General features: G+C 40.3%; 1 protein-coding gene across 4 annotated transcripts in view; it reads right to left on the bottom strand.

The window, feature by feature from the left end:
• The window catches only part of lmo3 (LIM domain only 3), a 72,352-nt gene extending 56,147 nt beyond the window's left edge, over positions 1-16,205 (bottom strand). Inside the window, exons 1-2 of one of the 4 annotated variants that reach the window (XM_059325837.1) lie at positions 15,695-16,205; positions 7,657-7,870 (exon numbers count right to left, since the gene is read on the bottom strand). In XM_059325837.1, coding sequence (XP_059181820.1) covers positions 7,657-7,862 — 206 coding nt within the window. In that variant the 5' untranslated portion in view covers positions 7,863-7,870; positions 15,695-16,205. Of the gene's footprint in view, positions 1-7,656; positions 7,871-12,295; positions 12,341-12,845; positions 13,326-13,438; positions 14,038-15,694 lie in introns of those variants that run through there. The other 3 variants (XM_059325838.1, XM_059325836.1, XM_059325839.1) reach the window with 3 other exon arrangements.
• Between the last annotated feature and the right edge of the window lie 216 nt (positions 16,206-16,421).

The following is a 16,421-nucleotide window of genomic DNA, read 5'->3' as shown; positions in this document are numbered from 1 at the left end:
AATTCTATTAACCCTGGTTATGTCAGGCCTAATAACATGCCACCCTGCTAAGCAGAAAAGGATTGACTTGGAGAAGGGGTGGGGGTGTGTAATGAAGGCCCAAATCATTTACTGTTAAAGCCAATGGAATATAAAAATGGACTAAATGTGTAGTCATCCTTATTTTTTCCTCTCCTGGTGCTAACCTGAGCTGACACACTGAGATAAACATAAGTAGAAATAATATATTTGAGGTTGCTTTTTGAGCAAGCGAGCGCGCGCGTGTGCGTGTGTGTGTGTGTGTGTGTGTGTAAAATTGTATTGCTTTTGTGATGCTGCTGCCATTGATTGCCTCAGTGATGGAGCCTGGCTTTCTTTGTTGCTCTGCAGATCAGATGTGGAGTACTGCGGTTTGCTATATTTGCCATTCATTAGCCAGCAGTGAGGAGATGTCAGGGCGCATTCGCGGGCAGGCCACTCGCGTGATAGCGAGCATCAAATCAATTCAGTCACCTTGAACTTTGAAGATGAAAGAATAACATGTTGGAATTGGTCTTCCTCTTAGCCTGCACGCCTGTTCAGAAAAACGCCAGCCGGGCCTCGCTGCCACTGAATGCATCGGTGTTGGGAAAACAATGTCCACATCAACTGATTCAGTGATGACATTTACAGATTTTGTTCTGAAGCTCTGCTGCACAGTAAGTGCCAGAGAGAAACGTTTCAGTGGGCCGGGGACACAGGAGGGGTGGGGGTCTCTAGGTACCTCACGATTCGATTCAGCGGGCTACGGTGGGATTATTATTAAATGTTCAGCATTTTTTTTTAGGAATACATACAAAGTAAAAACAACAGCAAAAAGTGGAGTGGAGTACCCCTGGGCTCTCCATCGGGGATACTCAACTTGCAACACCTGGGGGACACTCAGGAAAAGTGATAGGGGCCAGTTAATAAAGAAACTTATTTTTAAGTTATTTTTTCTGGACAAATTCAGCGTATTTGATGGTGGGAGTAGTCAGATTCAAACCCAGCACTGTAAAAAAAAACTGTTGTTTTTACGGTAAAAACCGGCAGCTGTGGTTGCCAGAACTTTACCCTTATAAATACGGTGCAACTTTTCTAATATTACGGTAAGATTATATAAACACTGTTGATTTCATGTTTAAGATTGCCATTTTAGTCCATATTTTACCGTAAAAAATAAAATAAACATTTCATCGAAAGAAATGCTGTTCTGCCATATGATTGACAAGAAAATACTTTATAAATGCTGCATGAATTAAAGATTTTAGCATTAAATATTACAGTATATTTTTGTCAGAGATATGGTGTTTAATACATTTAACAGTGAGAAAAAATATTTTTACAAAAGATAAATGCAAAAATTACAGTGGAGTGGAGTACCCCTGGGCTCTCCATCGGGTATACTCAACTTGCAACACCTGAGGGACACTCAGGCAAATTGATAGGGGCCAGTTAGTAAAGAAACTTTTTTTAAAGTTATTTTTTCTGGACAAATTCAGCGTAATTGATAGTGGAGAGGTACAGGGTGGAGACATCAGCTCTGAGTCAGATTCAAACCCGGGCCCGCTGCTCTTCAAGGATTAAGCCTGAGTGGTACGCAAACTCTACCAGCGATCCACCGGGACGCCATGTAAACAAACATTGAAGGTCCTGTACACAACATTCAGAGCTAGTGCATGTGAGTTCCTAGTGTATGAAATAGTAATGACAAATTGTGTGCTAGAGCGTCCTCATGTGACGAGTTGTCAATGAGAACCATGTGGAGGCAATCCCAGCACATACATTGAAACACTGATATGTTGTGTACAGCACTGCAGTATGTGATTCTGGTTGTTGAATCTGATTCCCAGGTCGTCCAACACAGATGCTTTGGGTCAGTGCAGCAAATGTACCTCAAACAGGAGGATTTGTTGGGGACTATTTTCAGTGGTGGATTAATACACTCATGGGGCAGCAGGGTTGTGTGTGTGTGATTGGGTCAAAGCAAACTATAATGTGTGTGTTCCAAGGTTATTATAGTTAACGATAACTAACAAAATAACAAAAACTAGAATTGAAAAATAATTTTCATTCACTGAAATACAAATAAAAACGAGAGTTTTTAAAAGAACGATAACTAACTGAAACTATATTGTGTGGTTACGTCTTTGTCAACTTTTTATATACGTAAACCTTTTTGGTTGACATGAAATCTATTTCATCTATCTAGTTTTATGACTTAATAAACTTATTGGGGCTGAGATGGATCAGACAAAGGAAATAAAGGAACATTTATTGTGACCTTATTGAATCTGGCACTCAACAAATACCCCATTACAAAAAAACTAAGACTAAAACTAATAAAAATGTAACTAAATATAAGCATTTTCTAGCTAAGCATATCTCTAACTGTAGTAACTGAGTCTGACTGCAGGATTATCAACCTTTTGGTTCTTTTCTGGCACAGCAGCTTCTCCTCAAAGCATGTTAGTCTACAGCAGCTAACAGTGTGTGCCAGGGCCTGCAGCAGGCACACGGAAAGTCACATTTTTTTCACATTATCTACAAATGTCCTGGGATTTCATATTTCTTCAGAAATATTACTTAAGAGTCATTTAACAATGACAAAAAAATTACTGTTTGCTGTTATGCGTGTCTGTAGCAATATCATACAAAAAATACTAAATTGTGAACCAATTTTAGAAATGACAGCTGAGAAAATGAAGAATACATTTTAAAAATAAAATAAACAAATATATCAGCACTGTATGTTTATTCAGTTGTTGTTTTTTATTCAAACGAGGAATACATAATAAAATAAAAAGTTGCCAACTTTTTATTATTATTATAGGAAGTATTATCATACATTATGTGACATTAGGAACCAGTGGAGAAGCATCTCAAAAATCAGGTTGTGATGTGACGGAAACAACTTTAGAGCAGGAATAAACTGATTGTGATATTCTGGGCCGGAACTGATTAAAATAACATTACGGCTGATATTTGATACAGATTTTGTTGTTGCTGTTGTTGTTGTTGTTATTTACGCCCCCTTTGTGCCAGGGAAACAAAAAAAAAAATTGAGCTTTAATTGGGCACAAATGATGTCTGTAACAACCTTTAATGTCTTTCCAGTGAAAAAGATCCTTCTTTTGAAAATGAACAAAAAAATTAGAAGCAAAAACAGGCCGATCTTTCACCTCGTGTTTTCATACAGAAGACAACGTTCTCAGAGACAGACGGCCATACATTTTCTTTCACTTCTCTTCTCTTCGCATGTCGCCTTCTTACGTCATTACGTATGCTAGCTACTGGAAAAAGTATTACATATTCTCCAGATTAGATTATTGCAACTCACTTCTTTCCGGCATAAACCACAAATCACTGTCTCGCCTCCAACTGGTTCAAAATGCAGCAGCTAGACTTCTTAGTGGTTTTAACAGACTAAAGCACATTACACTGATTTTAGCTTCTCTTCACTGGCTCCCTGTTCCTTTTAGAATTGATTTGAAGATTTTACTGATCACTTTTAAAGCTCGTCAGGGGCTCCAAGTTACATTTCAGAGATATTGACACCTAATGAGCCGCCCCGCAGCCTTAGGTCCTTATTGGGCTCCTTCTGGCTGTTCCGGAGTCCCACCTCTAAACTAAAGGTGATAGGGCGTTTACCATCAGGGCCCCTCCACTCTGGAAAAACACATTTTTACAGACTTGTATTCACGTGATGTTGGTCCTTCTAACTTGTATGGTATGTGTATATATGTGTGTATATGTATGTGTGTGTGTATATGAATGTGTGTGTGTGTATATGTATGTGTGTGTGTATATATGTATGTGTGTGTATATGTATGTATGTGTGTGTGTGTGTGTGTGTGTGTGTGTATGTATGTGTGTGTGTATACGTATGAGTGTGTATATGTATGTGTGTGTATATGTATGAGTGTGTGTATATGTATGTGTGTGTGTATATGTATGTGTGTGTGTATGTATGTGTGTGTGTATATATATATATACCTTGTAGGAAAAAAAAGTTGACTTTTATTTGTGTTTTGCAGTAAGGCCACGATTAAGTGACAGATTACTGACTAGACTCACTACTGTACATCTGCTCACTTAAAGATAAATTCAATTTAGATAAAAACAGAAAAAAAAGTAATGAATTATCCTTTCAGTCATAATAAAATGCCAATATTCCTGTGGGTTATGCACCCACTGTAAGTTAGGCTAACGCTTGATCTGATTGGTGCATCCCTCTGTCACTCAACACATCCATAGGATCTCTGTAGGAGCACAGTGAGCCATTCTGACTCGTTGTAATGACTCGTTGCATTGTGCTGCTGGACGTGGCTGACTGCACTGAAAACTGAATAAAAGCTATTTAAAGAAAATGTTAACCTTTATCATTCTCCACCTTATTGTGCCGTTTTAAGCTCACTCTTCCTGTCAGTTTCCCTAAAGTTGTATTTCTAGGACACACCTAACTCTACATGTACATAATCCATTCATATGACCCCAATTCCAAGAAAAGTAGTTGCAGTGTTAATAGAAACTGAATGCATCAAATTCAAAAACAAAAACACTTCGAACAAAAGTCAAGATATCAGACATCTTCTCTCTTTTTTTGCAGTATTTATTCATTTGACACAATTTTAGAGGGAGTTACTGTAAGCTTGTGTGCTGCTTAAGAACACTTATGAATTGAGAAGTGCGTCTTATTTTCTTATGACTGTTTTGTCATTGGTGCTATAATGCTAGTATCACAAATTAGAGCATCCTTTAGATAACATCAATGTTACTAATTGCTGCTTATTTATATACAGACCCAGGCTAAAATAGAATTATAAGGCTAAAATCAGTCATTTGGAATAGAGGCATCTGACTGAAGCTTTACTCCCTGCATGGCTACTGCTCTCTATACTGCACGTAGGATTTATTTTCCATGTAAAATACCAAAGTAGTCCACGGCCCTGATGCAGCTTTCATATTTAGTCCAGTTATCAGGATTTAAAACTGTAGAAAGTATCTTGTCTTTACACAGTTTTAAATTGAATATATGTTTCAATGGATTCAATTCTGTTGTCAGGGATGGGCAACTTAAATGCTGGAGTCGGCCACAATTTTTCATGGACACTACCACAGGGCTACATATTGGACCATGCACTTAACCAGATATGGTGAAACTGCAATTTTAAATATGTTTACAGTGCAGTAACTTAACATATTTCATGCTCAAATGCATGTATAACAGTATAAATAGGAATACAAAAGGTTCGAAGCAGATAAAAAATAACCACTTACTGTGATTTCTTTTTTTTAGTGCAAGAACAGCAGAACAACATTAATTGCAAGAAGTAATTTTGTGCATTTTTACACTGCACTTTTAACATTTCATGCTCAAATGCATGTAGTTGTACTGAGGGCCACTTCAAGTGAGGGTGTGGCCCGTATGTGGCCCCCGGGCCTCCAGTTGCCCATCCCTGATCTATGTTTTGGACAATGTCGCAACTTCTGAGGAATTGGCTTTAATATTGACTGCAATTTTTTAAACCAAATGTTTCTTCACTTCCACACTGGCCTGGTTATCTTGACAAAATGCCATTATATTTGAAGCTAATTTCACTTTGATAGACACATAAATTCAGTACAAACATGCAATGTGTGGAAAAGGAGTGAACCACACAACAAAAATTAAATAACTTGGAATGCCATTATATGCTGCCCTGCAAAGCAAAAAGGCAGTAACTGCATTTTTGGTCAAAAATGAGTTATTATCATTTTCATGACATTCAAGACATCCTTTGTTATGTGACAAAACATCTTATCTCAAATGTGTGTCGTTTTGGAGAAAAATGGTAGTCGTTTGTACAGTAACTGCAAAAAGCCCTAGTGAAGTACCAAGTACAGTAACATCCATTACTGTATTCTTGTTATGTTTTACCTAACAAAAAAATAACCGTATTGCTGCGCAAGTTACTGTTTCCATGGTGAACACACACAGCTGATTTTGCGGCATCCTCCCGAAAAATGATTTTGTTTTGCTCTGTTGCATTGGAGTTTAACTTGCCTATATTGCTTTGTTTTGCAGTGCTTTAACATTAATGTGATTTGTAGGTATAGCAGATACTACATTACATATACAGGAACACCCCCAGACACACAATAATCTAATACTCACACATAATAATGTGGTCCTATTCAAAATAAATTGTCCCCATTTGGGCCTTGATACAGCTTAGCAATGTGAGACTTTAAGCAGCCATTTCAGCACCAGAACAGCTTCCGGGTGGAAAATATTGACCTAAAATGGTCAAATTAGTTTGGGTTTGGTATATCCATGTTCAGGAAAACAAATGGTTCCAATTATTTCAAATACAGTGTTTCTAACACACCCAGAGCCCATTATGGCAAAATAGTTTTTGGAGAATCTACTACCTTTTTCCTTGGTATGGTGCCAAAATAGGAGTCAAATATAAAATTAAATATGAGCATTGATATGTACAAAGAATAAGCTAATATAAAGTAACAAAACAACCACGTGTCCAATAATCTACCTACAACTACTTAGGCTGGATGACAGGATAACTTTAAAGTCATTTTTCTCAGTTCTGCACTCTGCGTAGTTACTGCCTTTTTGCTTTGTAGGGCAGTGTAGAACCTGATAATGTAATAAATTCCCGAAAATGTAATAACCCCAATAATGTAAGAAAAATCTGCACTTGAGTCCATTAAAAATGTGATAAAACCTGATAATGTAATGACGTCCCGATAATGTAATAAAGTGCATTTCCCAATAATGTAATACACTTTTTTACCAATAATGTAATAAAGTATAACACCAATCACCTTTAGATTTCAAGAAGCTGTTGAATGCATTCGTGTGTCATGGATACCTCGTTTGTGAAAAACGGAATGAACGGGTCAAAAGTTAATAAAGATTCAACATTGACCTGTTGGTGGCGCTAGAGCTCTTGAGCTAGAGTTGCCTACACAGTATCACCACTTGAACCCAAGTAATGAGTGGCCTGCTGTTAAATTATTACAATATTGGGGAATTATTACATTATCAGGACTTGAGAAATGAAGGCTAACCAGATAATGTAATAACCTCCCATTAATGTAATACTTTATTACATTATTGGTAAAAAAGTGTATTACATTATTGGGAAATGCACTTTATTACATTATCGGGAAGTTATTACATTATCAGGTTTGATTACATTTTCAATGGACTCAAGTGCAGTTTTTTTATTACATTATCGGGGTTATTACATTATCGGGGTTATTACATTATCAGGAATTTATTACATTATAAGGTTTTATTATATTTTCAATGCACTCAAGTGCAGATTTTTATTACATTATCGGGGTTATTACATTATCGGGAATTTATTACATTGTCAGGTTTTATTATATTTTCAGTGGACTCAAGTGCAGATTTTTATTACATTATCGGGGTTATTACATTATCGGGAATGTATTACATTATCAGGTTCTACAGGCAGTATGATTATATGTCAGATTAGCAGCTGTTTTACTGCTGGTTGCTTTAAACCCCGCCAAAATAAAAAAGCTCCATTCACCAGAATAAAAGCAGTGTAAATGTGTGTAAACGGCCCTGTCCACACTGTGAACACACTGTTATCTGAACGCTATGCAGTGTTAGTTGAACGTTCTTACCGTAGGTAGTCTCTCCGGCACAGGATGAGATTGGCTTTGGTGTAGAGCGTGGAGCCCACCTCGCCCAGCCTGCAGTCACAGCAGGCACACTTGAGGCAGTCCTCGTGCCAGTACTTATCGAGGGCCTTCAGCAGGTAGCGGTCCTTGATCTTCCGGTTGCAGCCGGCACAGCCTTTTGGCTTGGTGTCCGGCTGGACGGAGAGCATTTGTATACCTGGGAGAAGCACACAGAGACGTTTCAGACACTCGGCCAACAGCAGCGAACACTTCCTTACCGTTAAAGAAACACACAGGAAATAAAAGACAAGATGAAGCTGAATGATGCAGTAAAATACCTTTTTTTTTGTTTTGCCCCCCCCCCCCACCCACACACACACTTTTGGAGGACAACTTTATTTTTATTTACAGAACAAGAAAAGGTCAATCAACTTAGACAGAAAATAAGGTAAATAATAAAAAAAAAATACACCAGGTGTTGTTAATGTTGATTTCTGATAGTTAATAGGTAGGAGGAGGGTTATTGTGTGGCCATACAGATATGCTGATAAATAAATCAGCAGACAGACAGACAGACAGACCAATGGGGGAATTTTATGTAAATGCTACAGATGCGTATGTGTGTGTGAGTGTGTGTGAAAGTGTGTGTGTACTTTGTATTTCTAAGTGTTTGTATATATGTGTGGATATTTCAGGGGTGGGGGGGGGGGGGGGGGGGGGGGGGATTCTGTGGAATTGGGTTCAGGCATTTGTAGAGGTGAATTTTTTTTTTTTAAATACCATTTTTTTAAAGGAAAAGTGAAGATAAAGATATAGATACTCGCTTGTTTTCATTGTGCTCCTCGATCTCTAAGCCGCAGAGGTGCCATAAGTCATATCCTATAATATGTATTTAACATTATTTCAATTGATACTAAAATGATGCGTGAAAATGAGCATTCAAACTACATCATTAATATATTTTCTTGTTGTTTTTAACCTGGGTTGCAATACAGAAAATTATCATATACTGTATGTGGGGAATTAATATTATCATACATTGAAAAAAAAACATATTTTTGTCACTGGTGTACAAAAACACTGATGTGTGGCTCTCAAATGATGTTACAGGGAAATTAAACAGAGCTTTGAGTCAATTCCACACAACAGAATAGACACACGGTTTTAAGGGACGAAATTAGGTAAAAACTTAGTACGCACACTGTGCAGATGTTCCTTTGCGCATTGTACAAGAGCTGCAAAAATACAACCAATTTGTAAGGGATGAAGAGAAAAAATTAAAAAATATCTTTCATTTTTTTGTTTAACTGACAGTCCCTGTTTAGCTGTGTCCTCATTCCAAACACACCAATTTTGAGCAGTTGGTGTTCACACTAAGTGTACTAAAAATGAAGTCCAGCATAATAAAGGCTACTTAAAATTAAGGCTGCCAAAAGTATGGATACTTTTTTCAATACCATGTTTAAAAATATGTGACAATACCGAAGCTATAAAAAACAGATCAATGAGAATATCTTAATTATTAAAAATGTACATTATTATTACAAATGTGTCATGACTTATTCTTCTGTGTGCAGGTTGATAATAAAAATAAAAATAAAAGAATCATTCTATTCTGTGTGACTATAACTTGTTTTCATTTTGCTGTGGTATGGTGTTAGAGTTTTTAATACTCGTACTGTATCGAAGTTAAGCTTTTGGTTTTGTGACAACCTTACTTAAAATTAACCCCGCGCTTTTTTGACTTAAAAATTAAGTGTAGTTAAAAAATAATCAGTATGCATACTCGAATAAACTCGAGAAAAAAAGTGAGTTAGAGTTTGGACACGGTCCAGGCCTGTGTTAACCCTTTGATGCACAACATGGTCTAAAGTGACCCGACTAAGATTTATATTCTATATCTTTGCAATAAATTCATTTCATCATTCACTATTGCAGGTTTTCCTCAATTAACTTGTTTTTGATCATCATACATCCTAATTTTTGTTTTCATTTCTTACTTTTTGAATAAAAACCCTTTTTGTATCACTGCGCTTATAATGCACAAGGTCATTTTAATCATTTTTAATAATACAAAAACTATTTTTCTTCATAAAGTATGAAAGGAAAAATGGATATAATTATCTGTTGTAATAAAAAATAAAAAAAGATATTCAAACACACAGCCAGCATGAAATAACATGGGAAATGAATGCGGATCATTTTTGACCCATGTTGTGCATTAGAAGGTGTTTATATGTTGTGCATCAAAGGGTTAAATACAGAGAATAAATCTAACTTAAAGAACACACGTGAGCTTTAATCCAGGTGCATCGAAATTGAAATTTACAGTAAGGATTAGGGTAATTTGCAAGGAAAGAATGAAAACACACTCACACACACACATTCTTGTACTTCTATCTTTGTGAGGGCCCTCATTGTAATAGTGAATTCCCTTGCAAGGTTATAATAGTTTTGGATTTTTCAATAGTTTTGGTTTTAATTTTGTTGTGAATTTTGTTTTCAAATTCAGTTAGGTTTAGTTAATTTTTAGAGTGAGTTGGCTAGTTTTAAGATGAAAACGAAGGACATTTTCACTATAATTTTAGTATTTAGTATTTTAGTATAAGTTTTGTAACCACACAATACAGTTTCAGTTAATTATCATTATCATGTAACCTTTAACCCTTAAAACAAAGTCTGAAATCTCCAAAAAGTCTTTAAAGAACTGAGGACCGGCTGAAATGTCCTCACTTTGCAAAAATGTCCTCACTCTGTTAAAAACATGTTCCGGTCCTCACTATGTAGGAAGTACAAAAACACACACACACACACACACACCATGGAGAACAATTTGAGAAGAGTCCTGCACTGATTTGAGAAAACATCTGTGGAGGTCAAAGAAAGAGACATTGTTATGGAAGATGACACTACCCGCACTAACTAATCCATAATTTTAATTAATTGTAATTTAAGGAATTATTTAAACAACAGATATGTGATTTTGCGGCTGGGATTAAAGCAGCAGCGATGGACTGAAGGAGTCCGTCAGATCACTACACAGCAACACTAACAGCAGCCCACACAGACACAAAGCCACAGTTTCACATTTCTTCCAGGACACTTTTTTTTTTTAGACTGACCTCCTCTGTTTAAAGGGGCGTGGCTACAGGCAAGGGGCTTTGCAGCAGCCTGTATTGTTTGGCCTGAGCTGACTGGGGAGAGTCTTTGTTGGCCCATTGGGGGCATGGAGGAGGTGAGGGGGGGGGGGGGACAATGTGGCTTCGCACCAGGCTGGAATTAGTATTCTCCTACCATTCCCTGAGGCACACCCCCCACTCCCCTTTGTCCCCCATTCAACACACACACACGCTCAATATTTCTTACTTTGTTTCTTTTTAAAATACTGAAACTTCTGCTTTCAATCATGTCTGTCCAAGTAGAAAAACACTTTTTACTGCAAATAAAGTGCAGAAAATTGATAAAAGGACGCTGTAGTGTTTGACTTTTTGCATGTTTTTTTTTTTTTTTTTACTTTTTTTCACTGATTTGCACTAATTTCCCAACAATTAACACACAGGAGCCTAAAAGAAAATCTAACCCCCAAACCCCCCCCTTTCCCCCTTCAGCCTCTATCTACTCTATTCTGTCCTGTACAACCACATCTATTGACGTCTGTCCGTCCTGGGAGATGGATCCCTCCTCTGTCTCTCACTGAGGTTTCTTCTTCTTTTTTCCTGTTAAAAGGGTTTTTTGAGGAGTTTTTCCCTGTTAAAATGAAATTTTGAGGAGTTTTCCCTGTTAAAAGGATTTTTTGAGGAGTTTTTCCCCTGTTAAAAGGGTATTTTGAGGAGTCTTTCCCTGTTAAAAGGGTTTTTTAGGAGTTTTTCCCTGGCCGCAGAGGATGTCGTAACATGTACAGACTGTAAAGCCCTTTGAGGCAAATCTGTGATTTGTGATTTTGGGATATATAAATAAAACTGAATTGAATAATCTGTCATTACTGCGTGTGACACAGCACTGTCTCCGACTTGATTTTCCTTTCATCTACCAAAAGCAGGTTCCAACTTTCTGCAAGTTTTAATCTAACGTTTTAAAACAATAAACCAGTATCTACTTTAAAAGTTAAGCAGGAAAAGCATTTTCAAACTAAAAACTGAGAGAAAAACTGTCCCCGAGTTGCATTACATGGACTTAAAGCATGCAAAAACACATGCTTTCATTTGAAGGATCAGTTTTCCTCTCCTCCACCCATTCTACACCCACTAATCCATTCTCAGAGAGAAATGAGAGTAAAGGGTATCAAACAGGTTGCAGCGTGAGCAGCTCAGCTCATTTGTTCCAGTGCGTTGGGGCTGTTGATTTGTTAATTGGCTGGATTTAGAGAGCAGGGCGCGCGGCTGCTCGGCCGGCTGCTCTCCGCTGCGCCCGTTCAGCGGCACTGATCCGTCCAGCCTCGTTAACACTACAAAGTCCCCGCGATACTCATTACCAAACCAAAAGAAGGAAGAGTTTCGACTCCCCCTTTTCTCTTTTTTTTACTGTGCAATCAAGTCGGGGGAAAGGGGAGAAGCATGGCAGGAATGTGACCACTTCGCTCTTCCGATTGCCGAGGGGAAGTGCTGAACAAAAGCTTCATTTTCCATAAAGGAAGGGAACTCACAGCTGCTCGGAACCCTAATGATATCTGTTTTGTTTGCGCGCTGGCTCGTATCCTCCCTTTCCACTCTCTCATTGTGGGCTGAAGGCTGCTGCTGCTGCGCGTCTGCGGCCACATGTATCATCATCTGAGCCCGGAGCGGATGGATGGATGGATGGATGGATGGATGGAGGATGATGGAGGGATGGAGCGGAGAATAGCCTTGCTATTTCAGTCCCAGCTGTTCGGCAACGAGAAGCTGACATTTCACCCTATCCGTTTAATTACTGTTGCCATGGCAGCGGAGTGCTGGTAAAGGCCAATAACAGATTTAACACAGAGGCTCAATTTGCCATGCAGCTTTGACAAGCTCCAGAGGCGCTGATGTGTATGATCAGTAACATAACATCAGTCTTAATGAAAGCTTATTCACTACAATAAGACATGATGGAGCAGCAACAGCAGGTCAGACCCGGACGCGTCGCTTTTCGACGCAGAGAGATGCTGCAACTTAGCGTCGCAGAACACACCAAACACACACGAAACGTGCCCTTCATATAAGTAAGCGTCTTACCGAAACTTTTCTCCCTTTTCTGCATTTGTTGAAGCGATGAAGCAGCCGAAGCACCACCATGCAAGCCGGAGCCGCCTGGTCCGGAGAGCAGCTGTCTGCAGGCAGGCAGGCTGGCAGGCTGGCTGGCTGGGGTCGGGCTTTGTTAGAGAGAGAGAGAGGGAACAATCCAACACGGCGACCGGCGAGGAATAGAGAAAAAACACCGGGGAACAAAAAGGGCAGGCGGGGGAGCGTGAACACGGAGCTGATCGGTGGTTCCACGGCGTGTGAGACGCGTTTAGCCGCGGAGAGGAGATGTATGAGCGGAGAGGTGCAGGCAGCGAATGACAGGACGACAAAGAGATGCTTCCCCCTCCGCGGCGCACAGACCATCTAATCCTACTGGCCACAGAACACAGCGGCTCCTGCTGCACGCTGCTTCGCTAATCAGCGCTTTGACGTACCACCGGGCACCTCCACACACACAGTCCGCTCCACACCACCGCTGGAACACTTCACCTCCAAAACTCCATTTTTTCCCCCTTTTACGCGTGAGATTTCAATTAATTTCAGCTCCTTTTTTAACGATGAAATGCATTTTAATTTTCACTCACCTTTCTCAACAACTTAAACAGAATCCTGAACTCCAGCAGCGGCTGCAGCTACGGATCTCTGAGCTGAGAAAAGTTCACCAAACTGGCATAGCGGCACCGCGGCACCGCGCCGATCTTCACGATGAAAAATAATGAGCTCCACGTGGATCAGAGCGGCCAGTTTGTAGGAGACTACCCAGCTACAGGTGTTCAGATGCCCGCTGTGGAGCATGCAGAGAGAGTGTGCGGGGCTCAGGGCCGGTGTCCCCAGTGAGAGTGGCGAGAGACGGGGGGGAGTCAAGCTTTATTATCTCCAAAACCCCCCAATCCCTCACCGGTGAGACATTACACCGCCACGATAAGGTCATTCACTTATTACCAGCCGCTCCACCATATGACGGAGAGCATGTATCGCGTGCGCGCCCCCGGAACGCCCATTTTTTCCCAACGTCCTTCAATCTAGAAGGCGCGGGTGCGCGCAGACGCACGGTGCTCATTCTATTATGGAGACGGAAACACAGGTAGGTGTTTAGAGGTGCGCGCAGAGCAAGTTCAGCATGGCTTTAAGTCAAGTTGAAGGTGGACGTGGTGCGTTCAGTGGCACATTGTTGTCACATGTCACTAACCAGACATTATTCACATGTAGAGTTTAACAAAATCAGAGTAAAACACAAGTTTAACCGCGATACGGTATCGATTCTGTGGACACCGATCCGATATTTGATGACATCGCAAGTCTGGTTATATTCAGCAGGGCTTAATATGAGATGATAGCCTATCACATGTCCTTATCTTTTTATTGCTGAGCTCTTCCACACATTTAAACCACAAACATTGTTTTCTTTTTAAATCACAAATTGAATTGAGGCTTTCTTGCCTATGTTTGCATTATATCGTATATATTTTTCTTTACATTTACTTATCTATGTATGTTTATGTTTATATTGTATATTTTATATATTTTTTATTTATTGTTGCACTGCTTTTTGGAGTCAGCTTTCAAATCCCATTGTCTATAGTGACAATAAAGGCATTCTATTCTATTCTATTCTAAAAACAAATATAAAGTGGGAATTTAAAAATAAAGGCGTAGCTTTAAGATGATGAAATAAATGTACCAATATTTTCACTTTGCATCTAAGGTATTGGAATGATCTTTGAATGGATATATGATATAAATCAATGTATCCCTGCACCACATAATGTGTAAAATATATACATGACTGTAGGTTTATTAGGAGCTCTGATGATTAACCTTAAAACAATTAGTCCGTGCAGAGTACAGTCAATCATTTGCTCCATCATTTTTGGTTAATAGGTGGTGATTTTGTATCCACTTCAATGAAGGAAAAGTATAAGGGAATAAAACACCTTTTTAGTGAGAATATAGCGGAGGCAGATCTAACATGGACAATTAAATCAGTCTCCACCAGGTCATTGATTCTCTGGCATTCTTTCCCCAAGCGCGCACACGCAGGCGTCATGTGAGGTCCCGAGCCTCTCCACTCATTTATATCATTCCTCTACTTTTTCTTTGCCTTGTTATTGCACCGGTCCGGCCCAGTTTGGACTAGAAGAGGCCCACATGTTAGGGTACGGTGCCCAACACCTCCGCCTCCCTATTGCAAACACACCACGCAGTGTTCCAACACACAGCCTGACAAGTGTAAGTTATTCCCTTAAATATTCTGGTGAGGAGAGGGAGGGAGGGAGGGAGGGAGGGGGAGGCTGTGGGAGGAGGAGATACAAGTCAATAGTTGGCATGCGGCTCCAGCCTAAAATGCAGCGATAATGAGATGGGTCATAAAATGCTCTCTGCGCCATTATGAGTGATGAGATGCATTAAAGCTGACAGGGTATTACCTGCCAGTAATTAGGTTTTGTCATGGATTGAATTATTTCAAGGCGGCCTATCTTGGTAATCATGCAATTTTCTGCAGAGTGTGTGTAGAGTGTGTGAGGCTGCCTCCTCTCTCTCCCGGTGCCCTTCCGCCGCTTATTCATCCTCCGTGTGAATGGAAGATGGAGACAGAAAGCAGCGGTGGATGAGGAGGACGGAGCGGATCAACACCTGCACACAGCCGCCATACATGCGGATAGAAGGATGTTTGGACCTGACCCCAACCTGCCTTCTGATGGAGGACTAAAAAGACAGCGGGGACAGCTCCACAGCCCCGTTTAAACAGCTACATTTGTGTTTATGTGTCCCTGCGCCGACACTTTTACGCGCTCTGCGGAAAACACAAGCCAGAAACACACAGAGGAGCGATCACGTACCTTTAAGTACAGCCAGGGGATGCCCAAAACAAATCTCCGTCTCTCTGCAGCGCGCTTTATCTTCTCCGCTGTCTTGACTTTGAATTAAAGTGTCCACAAGGCAACTTTTCTCACAACTCCAACTCGTCTAGAGAAAAACTTGTCGACAGGAGTTCGGAGACTTCTCAAGTTGTTGGGATGTGATAGGCTATCACCCCCCAAACTCATCTGATCCCCGTGCGCGGCTTTGCGCGTCCCAGACCCGGCTCACAGGGCGTCTTTCTCCCTCACCTTTCCCTCTTGTCTGTCTGTCTGTGTCTGTGTGTGTGTCTCTAGTTCTCTGGCAGGAAAAAGCGTCGGAGAGTCGAGCCTCCTCTCCTATTTAAGCCCCTCCACCAGGTCCCCAGTCAGCAGCACACTCCAGCTCATCCAAGAAGCTGACAAGCACCGTTAGGGAAGGCAGCGCATGTTGCTCTAATGGACCTCATTAAGCTCTACTTACAGATGTTCTCTTAACATAATTGATCTGCAGCGAGTTGAGAGGACGGCAACCTATTCCCCAGCCCCCAATTATGGCCCGGTAATTAGATCCCCAACCTCCAGTTCTCCACATTCACCCTTCTAACATTCCGAAATATCAAAGTATCTCTTTCTCTCAAAGCGACCGCCCCCCCCCCCCCCCCCCCCCCTCACCCCCATGTCTCCTCCCCCCTCCCCCTCCCACCCACAAGACACTATTGACAGTCAG

Source organism: Centropristis striata, chromosome 22 (assembly GCF_030273125.1).
Source record: "Centropristis striata isolate RG_2023a ecotype Rhode Island chromosome 22, C.striata_1.0, whole genome shotgun sequence".
NCBI classification, from domain to species: Eukaryota; Metazoa; Chordata; class Actinopteri; order Perciformes; family Serranidae; genus Centropristis; species Centropristis striata.
The sequence above is the reverse complement of the archived record's forward strand: the minus strand, read 5'-3'. Positions and strand labels throughout refer to the sequence as shown.